Raw genomic sequence first — 19,948 nt, forward strand, 5'->3', positions numbered from 1 at the left:
CCCACATCTCTTTCAGTGTGTTGCTGCTAATTTCTGCAAAGTGAGATGTGAATCTCCTGCTTTGCAGTCTTTGTGGAAGATTTCCAGGGCTGTTGTAAGTCTGGGATAGAGAGCATTGTGGAAAACTGCATAAACCACATATAGCATCTGATTGTAATTTAGATTTTGATATTACACACCAAGGTACTTCAGAGAACGGCGGGCAATGTGCTTTCTCAGCTTTGTGTTCAAATGCATCTTGTAGAATAAAGTTCTTTCTGTCAGAAAGTTTTATTTTTTTAGGTTAGGTAGTCATCTTGCAGACTGTATATTTCCTGTATATATTCACCTTCTTTATGAGTGGTGTTTTCAGATTAGAGGAAAGGTGCTCTGAGTAGTCATGTAATAAACAGTTTTGCTTAGAAACTGAATCCACATTTTCTTCCTCTCTTTTTCAGCTTTGTGTCTGTAATTTTAGCAAGTCTATCCATGTCAGTTACTGTGGTAACCTGCACTGCTAGTAGAGTTTTTTGCTGTAAGCTGAACTTCTCCATATGATATTCTGGTCACACCAGTGATTACAGCCAATGTCTTGTATTAACTGTGCAGTGCTACCACGGTAATAGCACTGAGGGATCCTTCTGTTTTTTGGAAATCTGCAGTTTTCCCTGCTACTTTTGTATTCAATATCTAGACACCCTGGAAAATCACCTGTTTCTATCCTCCCTTGCCTGTGCAAGTCTTATTCTGTGAGCAAGTTTACTTCCAGATATATCACATGACTAAATCTCTAGCCCTTACTGTGTAAATTACTGTCATCTAGGAGTCTTGTTTGTACAAAGAGGTTAGTTACCTGTCTGATGGATGAGTAATAGACATTTAACTAGATTCCTCTGGAACCACTGAACCCATTGCTCCTGAGCAATCCCAATTTTAGGAAAGTGTTCTGGACATGCCTGCAGAGAATTTACATACAAAATGCTTCTCAGAGAGTGCTTGTAGTTTCTGAGTTAATTTTGTCCACAAAGTATTCCAATATCCTTGACCCTTTTGGGTTTATTTGTTTTCAATGCCTAACTTATATATGGTAAGTAATACCTATAGAAAAAAATCCCACCAGTGTTGTAAATGTTTTTAGTGTAAATGCTTGACCCGTGTTGAATAAAAATACATTACTGGCCTTATAATTTAAATACGTTATTTTTAGACAGTGGAAATTCACTGCTGAATTTTATTTATAGATACTTAAAAGAGGTGAATTTCTTTTTGTTGGGTTTTAGCTTTGGGTTTTTTTTTTTTCAGAAGCGCAATTACAATTGCCTTGTTTCTCTCCTTTTCAGCCCTGTGAGTGCAGCCTCATTGGAGCCCTAAGTTCTCAGTGTGACTTAAATACAGGCTGTTGCTTCTGCCGCCCTGAATTCTCTGGGGAGAAATGCACTGAGTGCAGGGTGGGCTACTGGAATTATCCCCATTGTGTGGCTTGTCAGTGCTTCCTGGCCGGGACAGATCCACAGAGCTGTGATGCAGAGGGGAAGTGCTCATGCGTTGATCATTCTGGCCAATGCAGCTGCAAGGTAGGACAATGAAGGTTGTTAATTGATCTTATAACTGCTGAGAAGTTTATTTCAGGTTTCATTGGCACTTGCCCTTACTTGTTCAAACAGTACATGCAGAACAATCTCTGTGGTTTTCATAGTGCATTTGGGAACTGATGTGGGAGGAGTCCAGCGTAAAGAAAGACTTCAGGGTTTATCACTTGCTTTTCCACATACTGACACTTGCCAGTGTAACATCCTCTTTGGAGGATCCTTAGCATCCTCTTTTTTCTCCAATTTTTATTCCTGTCTATTCTTACAGAACTGTTGCCAGTTTGTCCCCATAATACAATTCTTATTCAGATTCTGGGCACAATAAAAGCAAACACATCAGTAACCACAGTATGCCACTGTGCTAATTCAAAGTACATTGACTTAGATGGAGTCAATATTCATCATTTCATGAGGAGAATTCACTGCAATAGTGTCTGTTCAGAGTAGACTTCATCCAATTCAGGATAGCAAAGACTTTTGGCATCATCATCTGCAACATTCTTATTTGGAATTGTGCTTGGTAGAACAGCACACTTAGGTTGTTGAGAGTTGGCTGGATTGCTGAGCTTACAGGGCACTAATTGGTGGTTTGATATGCAGTTGGTAGCCAGCAAGCAGATTATCCCAGAGCCAATACCTTCCTCAGCGACACAGATGACAGAATTCATGAGCAGCACATTTGAAAATACTGCTGACTTGGAGGAGGTCAAGGTTGACATGCTGAACGGTAGAATTACCGTCTAGAGAGTTCTTGAAAAGCCTGATGACTGGGAAAATAGCAAGGTCATTAATTGGAGTGGAATGACCTCAAGAATGAGTACAATTTGGGAGGAAGAAGCCTGAGTGGCAATCCTGCTGGAAAACACAATATAAACCAACTGTGTAATCCCATGGTAAATAAGGCAAACTGCCCGCTGATCTGGATGCAGTGAGCACAGTGGCCAATGCAGCTGCAAGGTAGGACATCCCAAAGAGCATGGTGAGCAGGGGAAAGGCTTTATCTACTCAGTGCTCTACTCTTACTGTTGCTGGTGCTGGTAAGACTGCACTTGGAAATGGTGTCCAGTTTTAGAGCTTGATTTGAAAGTGTTGATGAAAAATTGAAGAGGATCCAGAGAAGAGTCTCACAGCAGATGATCTGTGGGGATGTACTGAGAGAGCTGGACTCTCTCTTGGGCTGAAAAGAGAGGGTAATAAGAGGAAATGCAATTACAACCTATTAGCCACTTCAAAGAGTAATTGATGGAATAAAGTCCTTTCTGATGATTACAGAAGATGTAACAAGGGACAACAGCTGCCAAAGGGAGCTTGGGAATTTTGGGTTGGACATTAATTAAAAAAAAAAAATCAGTTATGGAGCAGTGGTACACATTGTCCAGAAACATGTGAAATGTCCATTCTAGGAGATTTTCAAGAACTGGCTAGAAAGAGGCATGGGTAATGTGACCTAGTATTGGTGATAGTTGTACTTCTAGGGGGAGGTTTTTAAAAGTGACCCCTAGAGATTCTTTCTGTGACTTAGGTTCATTCTTCTTCTTTAGGTATGTACTGACACAAAGAGATAGTAATAAGGTAGGATGAATTCAAATAATTGAATTGTGAGGTAATTATTTTCTTAAATGGGCAACAGTCACTTAATTCCAAGTTTCAAGACACAGACCTGTAGAACAAATTAGGTTGGAAGTGACCTATGGAGGTCATCTACTCCAGCACCTTGTCTGAAAGACACTGCTGAGGCAGTACTTCCAAGCATGGGGAGAGATTTCACAACCTCTTTTTGCAAACTGCTTGACCACCCTCCTATTTTTCTGGTCTATTTGAACAGGAAGCATTATGTTCTATTTCACAAGTACTGATTCGTTTGATGATGACACCATAAGAAAATGGAAGTGAGTTGACCACATGGACATTCTGAATAAAACTCTGCTATTTACCCTGTGCCTGCCTCTGAAATGCAGAAATTGAAGTATCTCAGTTCTTTCAACCTCTCTTGATCTGTGATAAGCAGCAGCCCCTCTAACCATCTCAGTGCCCCATTTCTGGATTAGGTCCAGCATGTCACAGAATCACAGAATTGGTCAGGTTGGAAGGGATCACTGGAGGCCATCTAGTCCAACTCCCCTGCTCGAGCAGGGTCCCCTTGAGCACATGACTCAGGGCTGTGTCCAGACTGCCATCTCCAGAAAAGGACACTCCACAACTTCCCTGGGTCGTTGTTTTTCTTGTAGTTCTTGCAAGCACTAAGTAGAAAGAGCAAGGGTTCGTGGCATTTTAAAATGGAAGGGTTTCTTTGTTGATTCTTTTAAGGCTAATAACATCATTGCTTCTATGTTTCTCTGAGTGCAAATGAACCATGTATATTTAGATGATGATTGATTATAAGGAAGTGCAATTGACATGAAAAAAAATTCAAAGCAAGTAAAACTCTCCGTTTTTGAGAGAAAATGGACAAATAATACTGAATTAAGTAAGCATTTCCCACCCCCAGAATTTTAATCTAAGGTTAAATTTAAATCTAGGGTTGGTTAATCTTTTGTGTAATTTTTTTTTATTTAGTTGTATATTGAAGAAACTAGATTTTTATAAAATTATAATTGTTCCTATGTAAACCTGCAGTTACAGCTGCAGAAATGAGCTCTCAAAGGCACAGGAGCCTCATTGTCAGCCCTGAGCCTCATTGTCAGCCCTGAGCCTCATTGTCAACCCTGAGCCTCATTGTCAGCCCTGAGAAAAAGGAGCAAAATCTAAGCTAAATACAGTGTACGCACATTTGTTGATAGAACATGTGGAAAGGAGGCTTAAAACTGGTAAATCCTGAGGGATAATGTTGGTTTCTTGTATAAGCTTTGGAAAGTTTATTTTTTTTTTAAATTGGCTTTTTCACACTAGTCTCAAGAGAAGAAAAAGGCTGTGTGGGGGGAAAAAGCCAACCAAGTGTTTTCATATTGGTGACTATTTTTCTTTTTAATACTTTGGTCTCAGTGTGAAAATGGTTTTAAAATGCTCTGCATAAATTATTGTGTATCTGCTCTATCTGGAATAGCTTTTTATTTGGACTAATTGAAAAATGAAAATAAAAGCCTTGACATTACAACAGTGAAACATTTCAGCCTTGTTAATACTGTTCAATGATGTGGAAAACAATCATGAAGAGGGGAAAGCTTTTCTCTTCAGAATTTCCATTAAAATATGTTTCTCAGCAAGAACATTTAGTGCTGTACCTTAAATATCTGAACATGTCAATGCTAATTCCTATTAAACAGAAGGCTTGATTAACATGGGCAATTTCAGAACAACTTATTTTTCTTATCTTATCAATCAGTTATTGAGCATGTCATGCCCAAAGTGCCATTTAATTTTTCTGTGCTTACAACTTTCAGTGTGAAGCCAGCATCTATTGCTCAGAGCTACTCAGTGGATACAAATGCAAATGCCTTAATTACATTAATTACATATGTTTGCATACACACGTGATAAGAACCTGGAGAGTTCCTTGAATATTTCCTAAAGCTTATTATTATTTCTTGCTGCACCCTGTTATTATCATTACAGTAGGATTTTCTGTTTCTGCAGCTACCTTGAGATCAAACTTGATTTTTTTTCCCGTTTAAAAATACTCTCTCTCTCTTCCAGGTTAATGTGGAAGGTGTCCACTGTGACAGGTGCAAGTCTGGTACATTTGGTCTCTCTGCCAGAAACCCACTTGGCTGCAGCAGTTGCTATTGCTTTGGTCTGACTACACAGTGCAGCGAGGCAAGGGGGCTGATCCGTGTGTGGGTGAGTAGGAAACTGCTGAGCCATGTAATGCGATAATGTTGTTTCCTGCTGGCATCTTTTAGTCAGGCACTGAGAGGGAGCTAGAAAATGGCCAAACATTTAAGCAATCACTTTCCTCTTTATGCTTTGAGGAGTGGTGAGAGCGGTATGTTCCATTAGACAATCAGGGTCAAGACACTAAAAGGAAATAAGTAGGCAAGAAAATGAGTGATAGGATAGCTGACATCCAGCCAAAGTAAAGCTATTAAACCCAAGAAAGGGCAAGCTGATCATGTGGGGAAATTATGCAGTCTAATGCATGGCAACATAATCCCTGGTATGTGATACACAGTTTACCCAGGTGTATTCAAGGGTCACAGATGCTTGTTGTCCAGCATAAATTTCCTATAGTTCAATTAATCTGTTTATTTTCCTTGGTTTTTTAGTTTTGGTGGGGTTTTCTTTCATTTTTAAAAAAGAGCTTATTGAAGCTATATTTAAATTCAAGCACAGAAAGGTATAATCCATCAGAGCAAACAAAGAGCTCTACACCTGCTTGTGGAAGAGGGCCTTGAGACCTATGCTGGACTGATAAAGAAGGCAGACTGGATGTCTCCATTTATCTGTACAACAAGCACAAAATGCACATTGAGACTGCTGCCATGCCAGCTCCTCAGTTGCGTTCTGGAGGAGAGATTTCTAATGGAAAAATATTCATTCTGTCCCCATCTATGGTCAGTCATATCCCTGCTTGAAAGAATGCCAGCCACAGAAGGAATGTCTGCCTAATGCAAATCAGCCAAAGCCCCAGACTAGTCATTTACAAGCATCAGTTAGATAAGGATACTTTAGGCGGAAATCAAGTTAATCTCTCTTGCTTAATATTATATGGATAGCACTTATTCTTCCCTTCACTGTTCAATCCCGTAGCACCTCTTTCCCTTCCCAGTGGATGAAGTGATTTATTATGATCTGACCCAGTTTTGCTCATTATTTCAGTTTTGCCCATCATATGCTGCTAGACTGGAGATGAAAGGCTGTAGAAGGCTGACAATTTATAAAATTTAATCAAGTTCCGTAACAGCAACAGTTCTGGGTAATTGCGCTTTGACCTTTGTGGCAGCACAAAGCAGAAAAAATTTAAACCTCCTGATTATTTTGTTTCTCTTGATTAATTTCCTTTTGTATTTATGCTCATATCAAAAGAAGTGTATGTCCATGACACATCTAGTATTTGGTACTCTCATCCATTTCAGAACTGATACAGAACTGAAAAATAGGGTGAGACTGTGTTCTGCCAGCTGCTAGTGGCTATTTTGGGTACTCTCATGTGCTTCAAATGGCATTAGACTTGTTTAAAGAAGCAAATCCTGGTTTATATGACAATAAGGCATGGCTGATGAATGACTTGAAATTCAAATGTGTTGACCCTTTTCTTGGTATCTAAAGTATTAAACAGTAAAATACAGTTGTGATACAAAATCACTAAATGTCACTTAGGGCTGCCAATGTTAGGAATGCTTCCATGTCTGATCAGTCCATAGATGCTGCTATAAATGGAAATACCAGGATAATGAAAGTACCGTCCAGGGTTTGGTTGATTCCTCATTTCCTGACTCCTATCTCATGGCCAGTTTGTTGATGGTACGACTGTTACCTGTATTAGTTTTCTTTGTCTTCCTCACTCTTTAGGAGAAAGCAGTATTGCATCTGTTCACACATTCCCTGAGGTACTTCCATGGGCACACAGTTACTGAGACTCTTACTGCAGTTTTAGATCAAAACAGTGATTATAATGCTAATGAGACTTTGTCAACCAGTCTAAGAAAATTACAAGCACATAAGGGGCATCCTTGTATTTTTTTAATAAAGCTGAATTTAGAGTTAGAGAATCCTTCACTGAAGCCTCACTCCCTGCAAATTGCCTGGAGAACATTTAGCTTGAATATTGCATAGAAGTATCAAGGCGTCGGACACTGTGTTTTACAGCTCCAGTGATCTATAAGTGGTGAGAAAGTGCTTCTTTGTAAGGTAACATTTCTCACAATCTGTACAAAAGAGGCCTGGGACTAAAATAGCACTATGAAAATCATTTCAATAAAATTCATGGAATCACTTGCTGATTAAAGTATTTTAACCAGTGCTGCTACATTCTTTGTTAACATGAGGACGAGGTGCAAAAGGCTCAAGGGGAAAGTCATTATTAGCACCGTTCATACCTGAAGGAGTAGCAAGACTGCTTTGTGACAAATTGCTCATGATGTGGAATGAAATTACCTAGAAGTAATTTTTTAAAGAGCTAGAATTTAAAGACTAACACTTCATGGGAAAAAAACAGAGTTAATTTTCTTCTCAATTTTTTCAAATATGCATAGGTGACCTTGAAGCCGGAGCAAATGATTCTGCCACTGGTGGATGAAAAGCTTCAGCGCAGCACTCTTTCAGGGATTGCATTCCATCCTCCTGAAATAGTAGCAAATATAGAACAGGTGATGCAGGATCTTCGGTCAGAACCTGTTTACTGGAGACTTCCAGAGCAGTTTGAGGGACGAAAGGTAAACCTAAAACTCCACTGAATACTGATGTGGCTTTTTTTTTTCTTTTAATCTTATTTTATTATTTTGCAGTGCCTTTTTTCCTTCCCAATAAGCATGTCTTCACACAGTGGAAGGTACTTCAAATGAAAGTAAATGCTATTCCGTTATTAAAAATTATTTGTTCTGTGATTATGGAAATTCATAAAGTAACACAAAAATATTTTACAAGTTAATGTCTGTAAATATCTATGTTCTATTTTTCTGTAGGATAAATTTTCTCATGAAAATATTATTTGAAAAATTAAGCTACACAAATTTAATTTAACAGTCTTGCAATTTTTTGTTTCTTTCATTTTCAAGCAAAAAATACGTGATATTTGTAGATTACATGGGAGGAAATGATTGAAAGAACCGTCCTTTAGAATGTTGTTATGCATCTCTGTCACAATTTATTTTGCACTTTTGATATTTCTTAGTTTGGTGGAGCACCAAGGCACATATGAGGAAATAGATTGCATACTGGTTTTGGTGTAATATAATAACAAATTGTGGATGAGTGTTTTTGAACACAGCCCTTGTCCCCAGATAGTTCCACAAGTACGTATTGCTATTTTCTACCACGCATACATTCATCAGGCTGCACACAGGTGCAGAGCACACCTAGCTCCTTCCCAGGAATTTATTTTTAGCTAACTGAAAATGAGATTTCTTTTTGTGCTTTGCTAGCTGACCGCTTATGGAGGGAAACTCAAATATGCCATCTACTTTGAAGCACGAGAAGAAACAGGTTTTTCTACTTACTCCCCACAAGTCATCATAAGAGGTGGGCCTCCCACAAATACCAGAATTATTGTCCGGCATATGGCTGCCCCTCTGATTGGCCAGCTGACAAGGCATGAGATAGAGATGACAGAGGTAACATTTCCATCTGCTTTTTTAGCCCAAAACCTAAGCACATGGGTCCTTTGAATATTGTTAATAATCTGTCTTTCGCGTTTCTGTCTTTCAGCATGAATGGGAATATTATGGTGATGACCAAAGAGGCAGAAACCCTGGACACTGGGAATATTATCATGGTAACCCAGGTCTCAACAGGACAATGTCTCAGGCAGATTTCACCTGGAAACATTATGGAGATGACTCAAGACCCAGTAGAGCTGTATCCCGGCAAGACTTCATGAACGTGTTGTACGATGTTCATTACATTCTCATCAAGGCGACTCATGGCAATATCATGAGGCAGAGCAGGTAACTCTTTCATGCAGGGATCTGAAATGCTGCACTAGTCAGATAATCTCACAGACCTCCCAGCTACTCCCAACAGAATTTGTATTTATGACACCAGCTATAAGCCATTGCTGAGAAGAAAGAGCAGATGGAATTTGTGTTTGGTGTAGCGGAAGACACAGAAGAGGGAAGTCCTGTGCACTAGGAGATTTAAATCACACTAGGCAAGTAGAATCTCTATTTGCAGGATCCTAGAACAGAAAACACATGCAGGCACACACATTCTGAAACAAAGCTAATGTATGTTTTGAATAAAGGTCCACTTTATGAAAGCATGATGCTGTAATTAAATATAGATGTTAGCACATGAGGGAATTTTCTCCTGAAAGTGGGAAATTAAATATATTAGGGTCAGATTCCACATCTTCTGTTCAATCTATTAATGAATCAGTTATGCAAGGAAATTAAGATAACACTAAATTTCAAGTGGACATCAGGCAGCAACATGATAGAAACAGTTCAAAAATCTCTGCAATCTAAAGGTCAGCTGTAAGATTTGCACTGAAAGTAGCAGTCAATTGAACAAAAAAGGAACAACTTGGTTTGTTAGTTATCTATTCTTTAAAGAGGAGTCTGTTGTTTACAGCATATCACCAGGTGAACATAATTCAGTAACAATATTGTTGTTGAGAAATGCTAATTCTCTATCTAGATGTATAAACAGATATGGCCTGCAAAGCGAAAAAAACAACCTCTTTTATTTCCACCCAACACTAGTAAAGCCTAAGTGTGAAGTTCTGGTTAATGGAATTCAAGAAAATAGTAATTAAAGTGCTCGGAGGGTATCGGTGGCCATCATTGCAGGCTAGAAAATATGACATGTGAAAGAAGATATAAAGAACTAGATATGTTTAGAAACTAGAAATTGCTTTAAGATGCTAAAAATGTTGTCACAGAGAAAAAGGAAAGAATGAGTTCTCTGTTGCTATGGTGGGTGAATCAAAAACAAACATGAATTTAAATATCAGCAGGAAAGGTCCACATTAGACATGAAAGATAAACTGCTGGGGGTAGGGATGTTCTAGAATAGCTTACATAGACTATTGCACAAAGTTTTTAATAATTAATACACAATATCCCTTGCAACCAAAATTTATTGGCAAGGGGAGGGGAAAAATCAGAGATAAATGTCAAAGGTCTCCAGAAGTCCTTCTTATGATTCTGTCATAGAAATGATAAGCTAAAATTATTTCTAGGTTTCTAAGGTAAAAATAGGTTTTTAAGAGTTTGATGGCCTTTGGAGTTTGAAGGTGAATAGTAGGGGCAGATACCATGGTACTTCGCAGCACTGTGTGACAGAAAACATTGTCATTGTTGCTGCTATTGTTTCTCTTTAAAGTATATAATTTACAGAAAAGTATTCATGTAGCTTGCACCGGGTAGATGCTAAATATTAGTAACAGATGCCATAAGTGTTTAACATTGGTCTAATTTATTTTTGGCATAGTCCATTTAGGATATTGTATTACAAGCAAGGGGATTCCCAGGAAAAGAGTTATGAAGGTAACCCCAATGCAATTTAGAAAATTTCAGAAGCATATTCGTGTTTCATGTATGTTTCTCCCTTCCCCCTAAGCAGTACAGGTCTTAGTTCAGCTGTGGAAGCAAAAGCTGAGTACTATCTCAGCTGGAGCATCAAAAGGAAAGTTATTTTGAAAAATCAGCAAAGCTGATTTTGCTCTGAGGTGTGTGTGACTCCTGTGACTGTGCTAGGCCTGCCCTGCACCAGCATTTTATCAAGGCTGCCCAGTCAGAGGCAGTCAGAACAGGGGAGCACTTTTCAGTTCCTAGGCGGGTTTGCAAGGTGTCACTTAAAGAACCAGAATATATTTTTACAGCATGGCATTTCAGAATGTGACATTTTATGACAGCAGAGCTTAGCAAACAGTTCATCTGATCTTTCTGGTAACTCTCCATCTGAAGTCATAACCTTGCATATAATTCTGTATTTGATTTTGGAGGAGGTTATGTTACAATGGATTTTTATGATCTGCCTAGTTACAAAGTAAACATTTATCACATGGCATCTGAGACTTTAGGTAGAATATAGCAGGAATACATTATTATTTTTTTCAAGTTAGCACCTTGAATGATTTCAGTGGAAATTTCACGTAAGAATAAAATACAAATCCCCAAAAATGTTTTTAAAGGTTAGTGGAATATTACCTTGCATAGGACTTGAAGGCTTTTATTAAAAATAAGCTGAGACCCTCTAAAGAACAATATTTCTACTCAAATTTAAACGTATGTTTGCTTTAAGTGACAATAAAACATTTGTTTAAATAGAGTGTGTTGTGCTTTCCAAATAAGGGTCCTTTTCTAAACTAGTAAAGCGTCTCTTTCCACTTGACTGAGCATAGTAGAAAAAGATATATAAAGCTAAAGAATCTGTGGATGGGAGGAGGAAAAGATATATATGAAGTATTTTTACATTTTTTTTAGGTTTTAATAGTGCTTTAATTTCAATTGCAAAGTTTAAGAGCTGCAGGTAGGTGATAAACTACAGGAAAAACACTTTAAAATGAAGTCAAAGTAGCAGCAGCAATTGAGAACATAAAAATAGCTTCATTCTAGTGTTAGCACTCTATTAGCTAAACAGTTTAGTAGCAATGCTAATGTTGTTTCTGCTTCCAAGCTGTAGCATTATTAGTGATTTAGAGGTTTCTGCTCAGAATCCCTACCCAAACATTTTTCTCCTGTATTGTTCATTTTGTTGCCCTCATTTTCACATTCAACTCTCTAAATGGAAACATTGCTTTTATTAGATTTTGTTTTGCAACAGGGCTGTAGTAATAAATTTCTTGAATTGAAGTATGCTTTCAATTTCACTGCAAATTATTTCAATATTCCCAACAGTGATCAGGTAGGGGTTGTTTGGCTGCTGCCTAATAGACAGTTTCCAAAAGTCAGCCAAGCCTGACCTTCCTTAAGTAACATTTTCACACAAACAATAGATAGTTTTGTGGCCCTAGAGTGTATTGTTATCTAAATACAGCTTTATGACAGTAAACAGTTTTTCAACTGTGCCCTCACTTTTGAGGATGATGGAGAGGCAGATTGCATTTTCTTTTCCCATTAAATGTGCGGAGAGTTTAATGTAACTTTTCATTGACATGTCAGATCTGAATAGTTTTGCCCTCTTTATTTGCAGTCTTCTGTTTTGACCTGGCTTTGTTTGCTTGGTTTTGTTTTGGGTTTTTTTGGTGGTTTTTTTTTGGATTTTTTTTGTTTTGGTTAGGTTTTCCTGCTGGACTGAACCCCTTTTTTCAGGTAGTAAGAAGAGAGCATAGCGTTTAAGTCACTGGGTTGCTTTGGGGATTTTTGTGTTGACCCAAGGTTATCGAGACACGTGGGTCTGGCCATGTAAGCTCGAGCATGAAACTCTCATCTTGTTCAGTGCTGGGCATTTGCTTTTCCTCCATTCATCCTGACATTGGTACCTGTGCCAATGAGCAGAGCAGCACCACTCAGTCCTTGAGGAGACAAGGTGTGGGTAAAGTGTAACAGGCTGTGGGCATGAGCAGCTCTGTGAGCTCCTCTCCATTAGCACTGTGCTCAGACACTCACTGGATAGACTCTACCCACATTATTGACATTTATTTGGCCAGTCAGACAATCTTTGACATTTTAGCTTAGGTTAGCATTATATTTGAAGCTTTAAAATTTACACTGTTCTGCACATTTTGTTTCTCTGAGGCAATAGGTGTTCCAGATCATAGCATTCATTTAAGCAAACTAACAAATCCCCCAAATAAAGAAGTAAGCTTAAAGTACAGCATTCTGATACAGTGGGATTAAGTGTATTTCATTAGATTTTATATTTTTTGTCTTTGTCCATGATGTACTCAACCCTATTTAGCAGGTCAGCATTCATGCTGGAAAGACTAGGAGTGTTTGGGAGGCAAGGATATTATTAGGATAGATTTTATTTTATTTTTTAAATAGTTGCCTCGTTAAAAGCTCATTAAGAGGACAATTTTACTGCCATACCCCTGAGAGTCATCAATTTCTTAATGAGTCCCTCCAAATGAGGAACCAGATATGAATTTTTGTATGTTAACTTTTACAACTTTGGCTGAAAAGAGATTAAAGAGATAGACTCAAGCTGGAGATTTAGTTAGTTATACTGTTGCCTACAACTAGAAAATGAGACCAGAGATGGTGTTAACTTTGTAGTTTCTTGGGAGATGCAAAAAACCAGTGTTGTTTGCTGTAGATCAAGGATCCTACAAACAGCCAAATGAGACTTTCCTCCTGTGCCAGCTGACTGTGAAGTAACTGGGTTTGAGTGAGTGCTTGACTAATCTCATTGGAGGTGTTTGCTCTTTTTTTCCAGGATTTCTGAGATCTCCTTGGAAGTTGCTGAAGGCGGCCCTGTGTCCGGGATGGCTCCTCAGGCTCACCTGATAGAGAAATGTGACTGCCCATTGGGTTATTCTGGTCTGTCCTGTGAGGTACAGTACTAACCTAACTCCCAGGAAAAGTCTTTGTGCTGTCTCTGGTCCATTCATTGGCAAGGTGTGAATAGTAGTTGGGTGTGAATTCATTTAACTGGCAGCAACTCTCCCTTAATTTAATTACTCATTTCCTCTCACAGATATTTCACAGGGAATTTCAGCCCTTTTTTTTATTACTGTAGGCAAATATGCCACTGAAGCCATGGCAATGACTCAAATACTTAAAATACAGGAAAGTGAGCTTTACTGGGACAGCATCACTGATGCTGAATTGTGTGACTGATGCTAACAGATCAAGCCTTTTTGAACAGATAATACTCTTATAATAGTAAAATACTCACCAGGAGAAAAGTGTTGGTCAACTGAGTGACCTGGGTGCTCCTTATACATGCACTTTATTTATTTTTTACTTACAATTTCATGCTGCAGATTGCATGTTTCAAAGGTACCCAAGTGTTCTAGCGAATCAGCTGACTTGTATATGCTTTTGTAAAATGTATTTCATTATAGGTACCAGAGGAATTATTTAAGATATAATACATTGGCTGCAGAATGTAAGTTAATATTTCTGACTGTCCGTGCTCTTGATGATGAGGCTGCCAATCTTTCTGTGTGCAGAATATCATGTTTTCATTTTTATTCAGTGCAAGCAATTCTAAATTCACTGCTTGCAGTTGTTAGGTGGAGATAGCAGGGAACAACACCTTGAGTATTTTGCAAATGTCTCAAACATCCTAAGTGGGATCTTGTAAGGGTTTGTCCCAAACTAGCAATGGGAGGAAAATTGAAGTAAAGGAAGAGAAGATACCTTGTTATCTGTGACAACTCTAATCCCTTTGGATGTTATACATGATTGTGTTATGCATCAAATAAGTCAACAGACACAGTAAGTTCATAGGAAAGGTGTGTAAGAAAGTGAATTAAATAGTTTTCTTTGCACACTGTTTCAATAAGGGAATACACCTGAACTCGTGTAAATACATGAGAAATTAATGGACTCCAACATTTGCTTAGAACTACAGATTTTTGTAATTACTGTAGCAAATTGGATTTTTGAAGAAAAATATATGATAATGTAATTAGAACTTTTTTTTAATTCACACCCACCAGGGGCTCAATAAATGTCTCAATTGCAACCTTCATACTTCATTCTTAATTGTGTGATCTTCACATACTCATAACTTAGTTTATCTTTAGTGTGCTCAGTGAAGGTTATGGTGTATTCTGTGAAGGTTTATTTAATTTTAGCAGGAAAAAAAATATCTGACACCCTAGCATTTTTTAAGCAGGTGTTAATAGGGTGTATGTGTCTGTGCTGTGCTTTATCCACATAATAACATTTGAAAACTATATGCACAGCAGTTTTTGCTAGAAGTGACATATTCCCCCCCCCCCTTTTTTTTTTCCTTTTATTCCACATCTAGTTGTAGGCTGCAGAAGCAGTGGTAAGAATTTTCCTTATGGCTGCTTCTGAAAAGCTTTCAAACTAGCAATTAAAAATATAGTCTGTTTTATCTTTTGTCTGTGTTTTATTTCATCTCAGAAATGCTTCGATCAAAATAGGTGGTAAGACTGTCAATGGCATATCAGAAAAAAAACCCCAGATATTAGTTGTGTTTGAGGATGTACCATGTATTTATAATTTGATTCTGAAGTCGTTCAGAACTTGTAAATCTATAGTTTGTACCTTGTTTGGACAAGTACACTTGTGGGGATAGAGAGGGAGGGGAAAAAAGAATAAGAAATAGAACTACTTCCATTTGAGATTATTTATCTCTGTTAGAATTCTTCACAAACCATGAAAAAGAAGATAGACTGTTTCTATGCTTCAGGGAACTTAATGTGATCTAAGTCAAAATAGAAGGGGAAAAGCAGAAATGAGTTAAGATTAATTTCTTTGTGATTCTAAAGAAAATAATTGTGTTTATACTTTTTCCATAACTTAGACTCCTGGAGGTTTTAGCGATAATTATAAAACTGTCAGAGTGGTGGTATATGAACAAATCTAGCGTGTGAGCTAGTGCTTAATTAAAAAATCCTACTTTTGGTCACAAAAATTACTTACTCCAGATTCTCATCTGTTTTATTTTGCATCCGTTTTATTGCTGTGTGAAAAGTGCCACTCCTTTCTGAAATGCAGAAATTGTGGTCAGCAGTAGGAAATTACCTCATCAGCGGCTTTCACAGGCTTCTGGCACCACTGGGTGGTGGGATTTATACGTGGGACAAGTAGGCACTTACCCCTAATGGTCTCAACTGTCAAAGTGTTCCTGTTTGTGGTTTTATGCTGCCATGGCTGTGTGCTTCCTGAGAGCTGTGTTAGGGCTTCCAGAGAACTGTGTAATAAGCCTGAAATAAAGATCAAATGTTTGATTTTGCATGTGTCAGCTTTGCTAGCAATTTTTGAGTTATTCTTGGAATTTTATTGCCAAGCTGCAGTAGAGGAGACTTAGTGATGGATAAACTTGGTTTGAGGCTGATAGGCTCAAGACATGGAAAACCTTTAACATTTTGAATTCTGTACTTTTATGGTGTTTAAATTATATAGCTATAAATAATGCAGCCATGCTGCTATTTTCTTGTTTGTTATTCGGCTTTTGCTTGTTATCCATCAGGTAGTGTGTAGGCAGATACTAGCTTGTCGAACCTGAAAAACATAGCAGGGATGAAGGAAACAGAATCATCATGCTTGCTCTCCACAGTCCACACAAAAAAATTATTTTGAAAACAAACTCTTTTCTTAAGTAATGAAAGGAATGATGCTTGATGCACAGTGAGAACAGAAAGGTGTTCTGCATCTGAATGAAAGATCTCTCAAGCTGTAGTGCAAGAGCCTGATGCCAGTAGAGTGCTCCAGGGATTTTTCAGCCATGTTTCCAATTAGGGCTGGCTCTTGTTATCTGTAAAGTACTGTGTATTGTTTGTAACACAGCTGGAAGCCTGTCAGATTCTTTTCACAACTTGTAAAAACTGGCGATTGGAAAGATGAGCTTGCAATGCTCCCCACACACAGACCATTCTGTAATGATCTGTTTTCTTCTGCATCTTTTTTATTGCAGTCATGCTCTCCAGGATTTTATCGGCTTCCATCTCCACCTGCGGGAAGGACACCTGCTCAGTCCTTAGGCACCTGTGCTGTATGTCAGTGTCATGGACACAGCACTATGTGTGACTCTGAAACATCAGTTTGTCAGGTATTACGCTTCTAAACATTTGCACCAAGTTAATGTAAAATTCCTATGTTGTGCTACTAATCTAAAAAAACAGAAGGCAATATTTTAATACAATTTTGCCTAAATAGCTTAAGTATCAAAGTTCAGGGAGAGTCATAAAAGCAAACTTTTCAATGTTCGATTCTGATTCTCTAGAGTTCAGATTATTCAGTGCTTTCTCACCCCTGAATTACTATTTGTGTAAAAAGAAACACTGCAAAACAAAGAAACAATGTACCGTGTGTCATACAGTAAACACAATTCTGCTCTTACAGGCAGTAATACACATGACCTGGTACAATAAGACTGAATTTTAATTATTGCTCCTTCTCCAATGGCTGGAACAAAGGAGGAAAGAGAAGATGAAGGGGATAAGAAATTCTGTAGGATACATCTGGGTAGCTACAGACCTGTATTCTTTCTCCTTTTAAGCCCGCATATTACTCAGCAGGTATTTGATAGAAGCTTAAAGCAAGCATTCCCACTGAGAATCATATCAGGGAAATTATGTATTGAAGTGGGCTTGAATCCCTAAGGCTGTGAGCAGAATGTTGTCTTCTTTCATGTAATTATCAAATGCAGCTTTCATTCTGTCTCCTTCCCTGGCAGGACTGCCAGCACAATACTGCTGGTCCCCACTGTGAGAGGTGTGCTCCGGGATTTTACGGCACTGTCCAAGGCTCTCCGGACGACTGTCAGCCTTGTGCTTGTCCCCTGTCCATCCCTAGTAACAAGTAAGTCAGCAAACTCATGGTGCAGGGCTGCCTTTCCAGCGAGCCAGAGCTACCTCCTGGGCTCTCTGTGTCCTTTTTCAGGTGGCTGGCTACAGGAGAAATGCCTTGTGGAAGCTATAATAAAAACTTCTTATCTACTTTTGCTAATTGATCTTCCTTTAAAAGTCAGAAATTGCCCCCTTGCTAATTTGTGATGAATAAATTAATAAGTGCCAGAAAATACAGTACTCAAGATAATGAGTGTGTGTTATAAAGGTATTCTCATAAGTGGAGCTAGAGCAGAACCCAAGTACAATGTAGCCACGAGGGAGCTGCAAAAATTCTTATGTATTATGTTGGTATAAATGTGTTACAGTGCCTTTCTCACTCCACTATGGAATTTATTGATTTCTTATTTAATGTTACATGAGTTTTAGGCAATTTGTGAAATATAGAATAATTTAAAAGCATTATAGTTATTGCAGCATAAATTTTACTGGTTGCTTTATGCTAATGAGCCTTTCAACGATGCTTCTGCATGTGTTCCCAACAGATGATATTTTAGCACTTGAGATTTGTTTGTTGTTTTGCTGAGAAGCTCTTAATGATATTTGGCATCATGCTGTAGTAGTCCAATGAACAGGTTTGTGTTTCATGATTGTGCTTTTGAAAAGCTGGAAGTGTTCTGTAAAACCATTTTTCTTTGCTTTGTCTGTCCTTTAGGATGTTTTAGTGTAGATTTCAGTCAGCATAGCTGAGAATTTAGGGGGGTTCTTTTTCTTTTTACTTCATTTAATCATTTTGGTTTCATCTTGGGTTTATTTTGAAGGAGGAAAGTCCTTTTTCAAACATTATTAGATAAAGACATCATAATCTTTCATCCGCAGCATGAGTTTCTAAAAATACTTCCAAATCTCAGGTATTTAAAGAAATATCCTTTATCTCAGAAGTTATAATGCATTCTTAATTACAAGTTTTTCTGAGGTTTGCTCATTTCATGAGTGTTTTCTGTTACAACTTGATTATGTGTTCTGTTAGTATCAGAAAAGGACATTCAAGTTGCAAAGAACATTATCAACCAAGTTCTCAGTTTTTCAAATCAGCAAATATTGGAAAAAACTCTTTATGTTACTGACAGTAGGAAGGGCTGCAAATACTCCATCCTGTCTTTTTTGTGGGGCTTAGGAACCTTTGGTTGCCTAGAAATACATGTATGAGGTCAGAAAATTATCAGGGCTCTTCACCTGGTGTTTATGGCACCATGCTACAAGAATTTAGACATATTCTCCATACTGTGCTCCCGAGATCATTTCAGTATCTTTTCTAATACCTACCATAAACTCAGGAAGAGGGTGTTACTGAAGTGCTCTACAAGTGAGAAATGTGTGGACTGTAGGTAGCATACTCTACTACCTGTAGACTGTAGTTGTAACTCAGAATCATAGACTGGTTTGTGTTGGAAGAGACCTTAAAAATCATCTAACTCCAGCCCTCCTGCCATAGGCAGGGGCACTTTCCACTAAACCAGGTTTCTCAAAGCCCCATCCAACCTGGACATGAAGACTTCAAGACACTGGGGTATCTACCTCGTCATTGGGCAGGCTCTTCCAGTGTCTCACCACCCTCTGAGTAAAGAATTTCCTCCCAACATCTAATCTGTGTTTCCCCTCCATTACTTTAAAACCATTCTCTGTTGTCTTATCTCCATCTTTTTTTGAAAGCTCCCTTTAGGTGTCCTAGGTGCACCCTCAAATTGCTGAGCTGCCTGAGGGAGGGCAAGCAAAGTGCCTGTACCTCATTTAGTCACATAGCCTGCATGGCTGTGGGTGTTGTCTCAGCCTTTTGTGTCTTGCTCACATGAAAGTGATCATGAGACTCTCTGGTTTCATACACCTTCACAGAGATAAGAGAATAACACCTTGTCTGAATTTAATAAAAACACTTAATAAATATAAATAAATAATAATAATAAAAACACATCCAATTTCTTAGTGCTGTTGGGAAAAGAAAAAGATCTGAGCTTGTCCAGGAACAGAACTGCTTGTGTTTTATGGAGCTTTACTCAGCTGTCTCTAGACATCATGGAAGGGATTTCTATTTCTGCTATCCACAGCCATCAACAACTTTGGTTAGCTGTATAGTAAATATAGAGACTGACAACTGTACATCTCACTCATGTTAAAGGAAAACACCACCGGAGAGAGGGCAGGGAAGGAGGTGTTTCAAATGTCTGTAAAAGTCTGTCTGTGCACATCCATTTTCCAGTGCTGATAGAGTATGCCTGAACAATTGATTTAGACTAGATGCCTGACTTTTAGATGGATAGAGTGGCGTAGATTCATTCCATAAAGCTACAGTATTAGGTACAAAATTAGAGTATCAGACCTTAGATTTGTATCTTTTGCAGATCAGTTAAAG

The 19,948-nt window shown here is 38.3% G+C and overlaps 1 protein-coding gene across 7 annotated transcripts in view; it reads left to right on the forward strand.

The window, feature by feature from the left end:
• LAMA2 (laminin subunit alpha 2) overlaps positions 1-19,948 on the forward strand; it is a 336,534-nt gene that overhangs the window by 224,097 nt on the left and 92,489 nt on the right. For all 7 annotated transcript variants that reach the window (XM_084202390.1, XM_084202391.1, XM_084202392.1 and 4 more), the window contains 8 exons: positions 1,320-1,553; positions 5,202-5,345; positions 7,700-7,879; positions 8,588-8,776; positions 8,871-9,109; positions 13,485-13,602; positions 16,665-16,799; positions 17,427-17,551. In XM_084202390.1, coding sequence (XP_084058516.1) covers positions 1,320-1,553; positions 5,202-5,345; positions 7,700-7,879; positions 8,588-8,776; positions 8,871-9,109; positions 13,485-13,602; positions 16,665-16,799; positions 17,427-17,551 — 1,364 coding nt within the window. The remainder of the gene's footprint in view (positions 1-1,319; positions 1,554-5,201; positions 5,346-7,699; positions 7,880-8,587; positions 8,777-8,870; positions 9,110-13,484; positions 13,603-16,664; positions 16,800-17,426; positions 17,552-19,948) is intronic.

This window comes from Fringilla coelebs (assembly GCF_963513975.1).
Source record: "Fringilla coelebs genome assembly, chromosome: 3".
Lineage (NCBI taxonomy): Eukaryota > Metazoa > Chordata > Aves > Passeriformes > Fringillidae > Fringilla > Fringilla coelebs.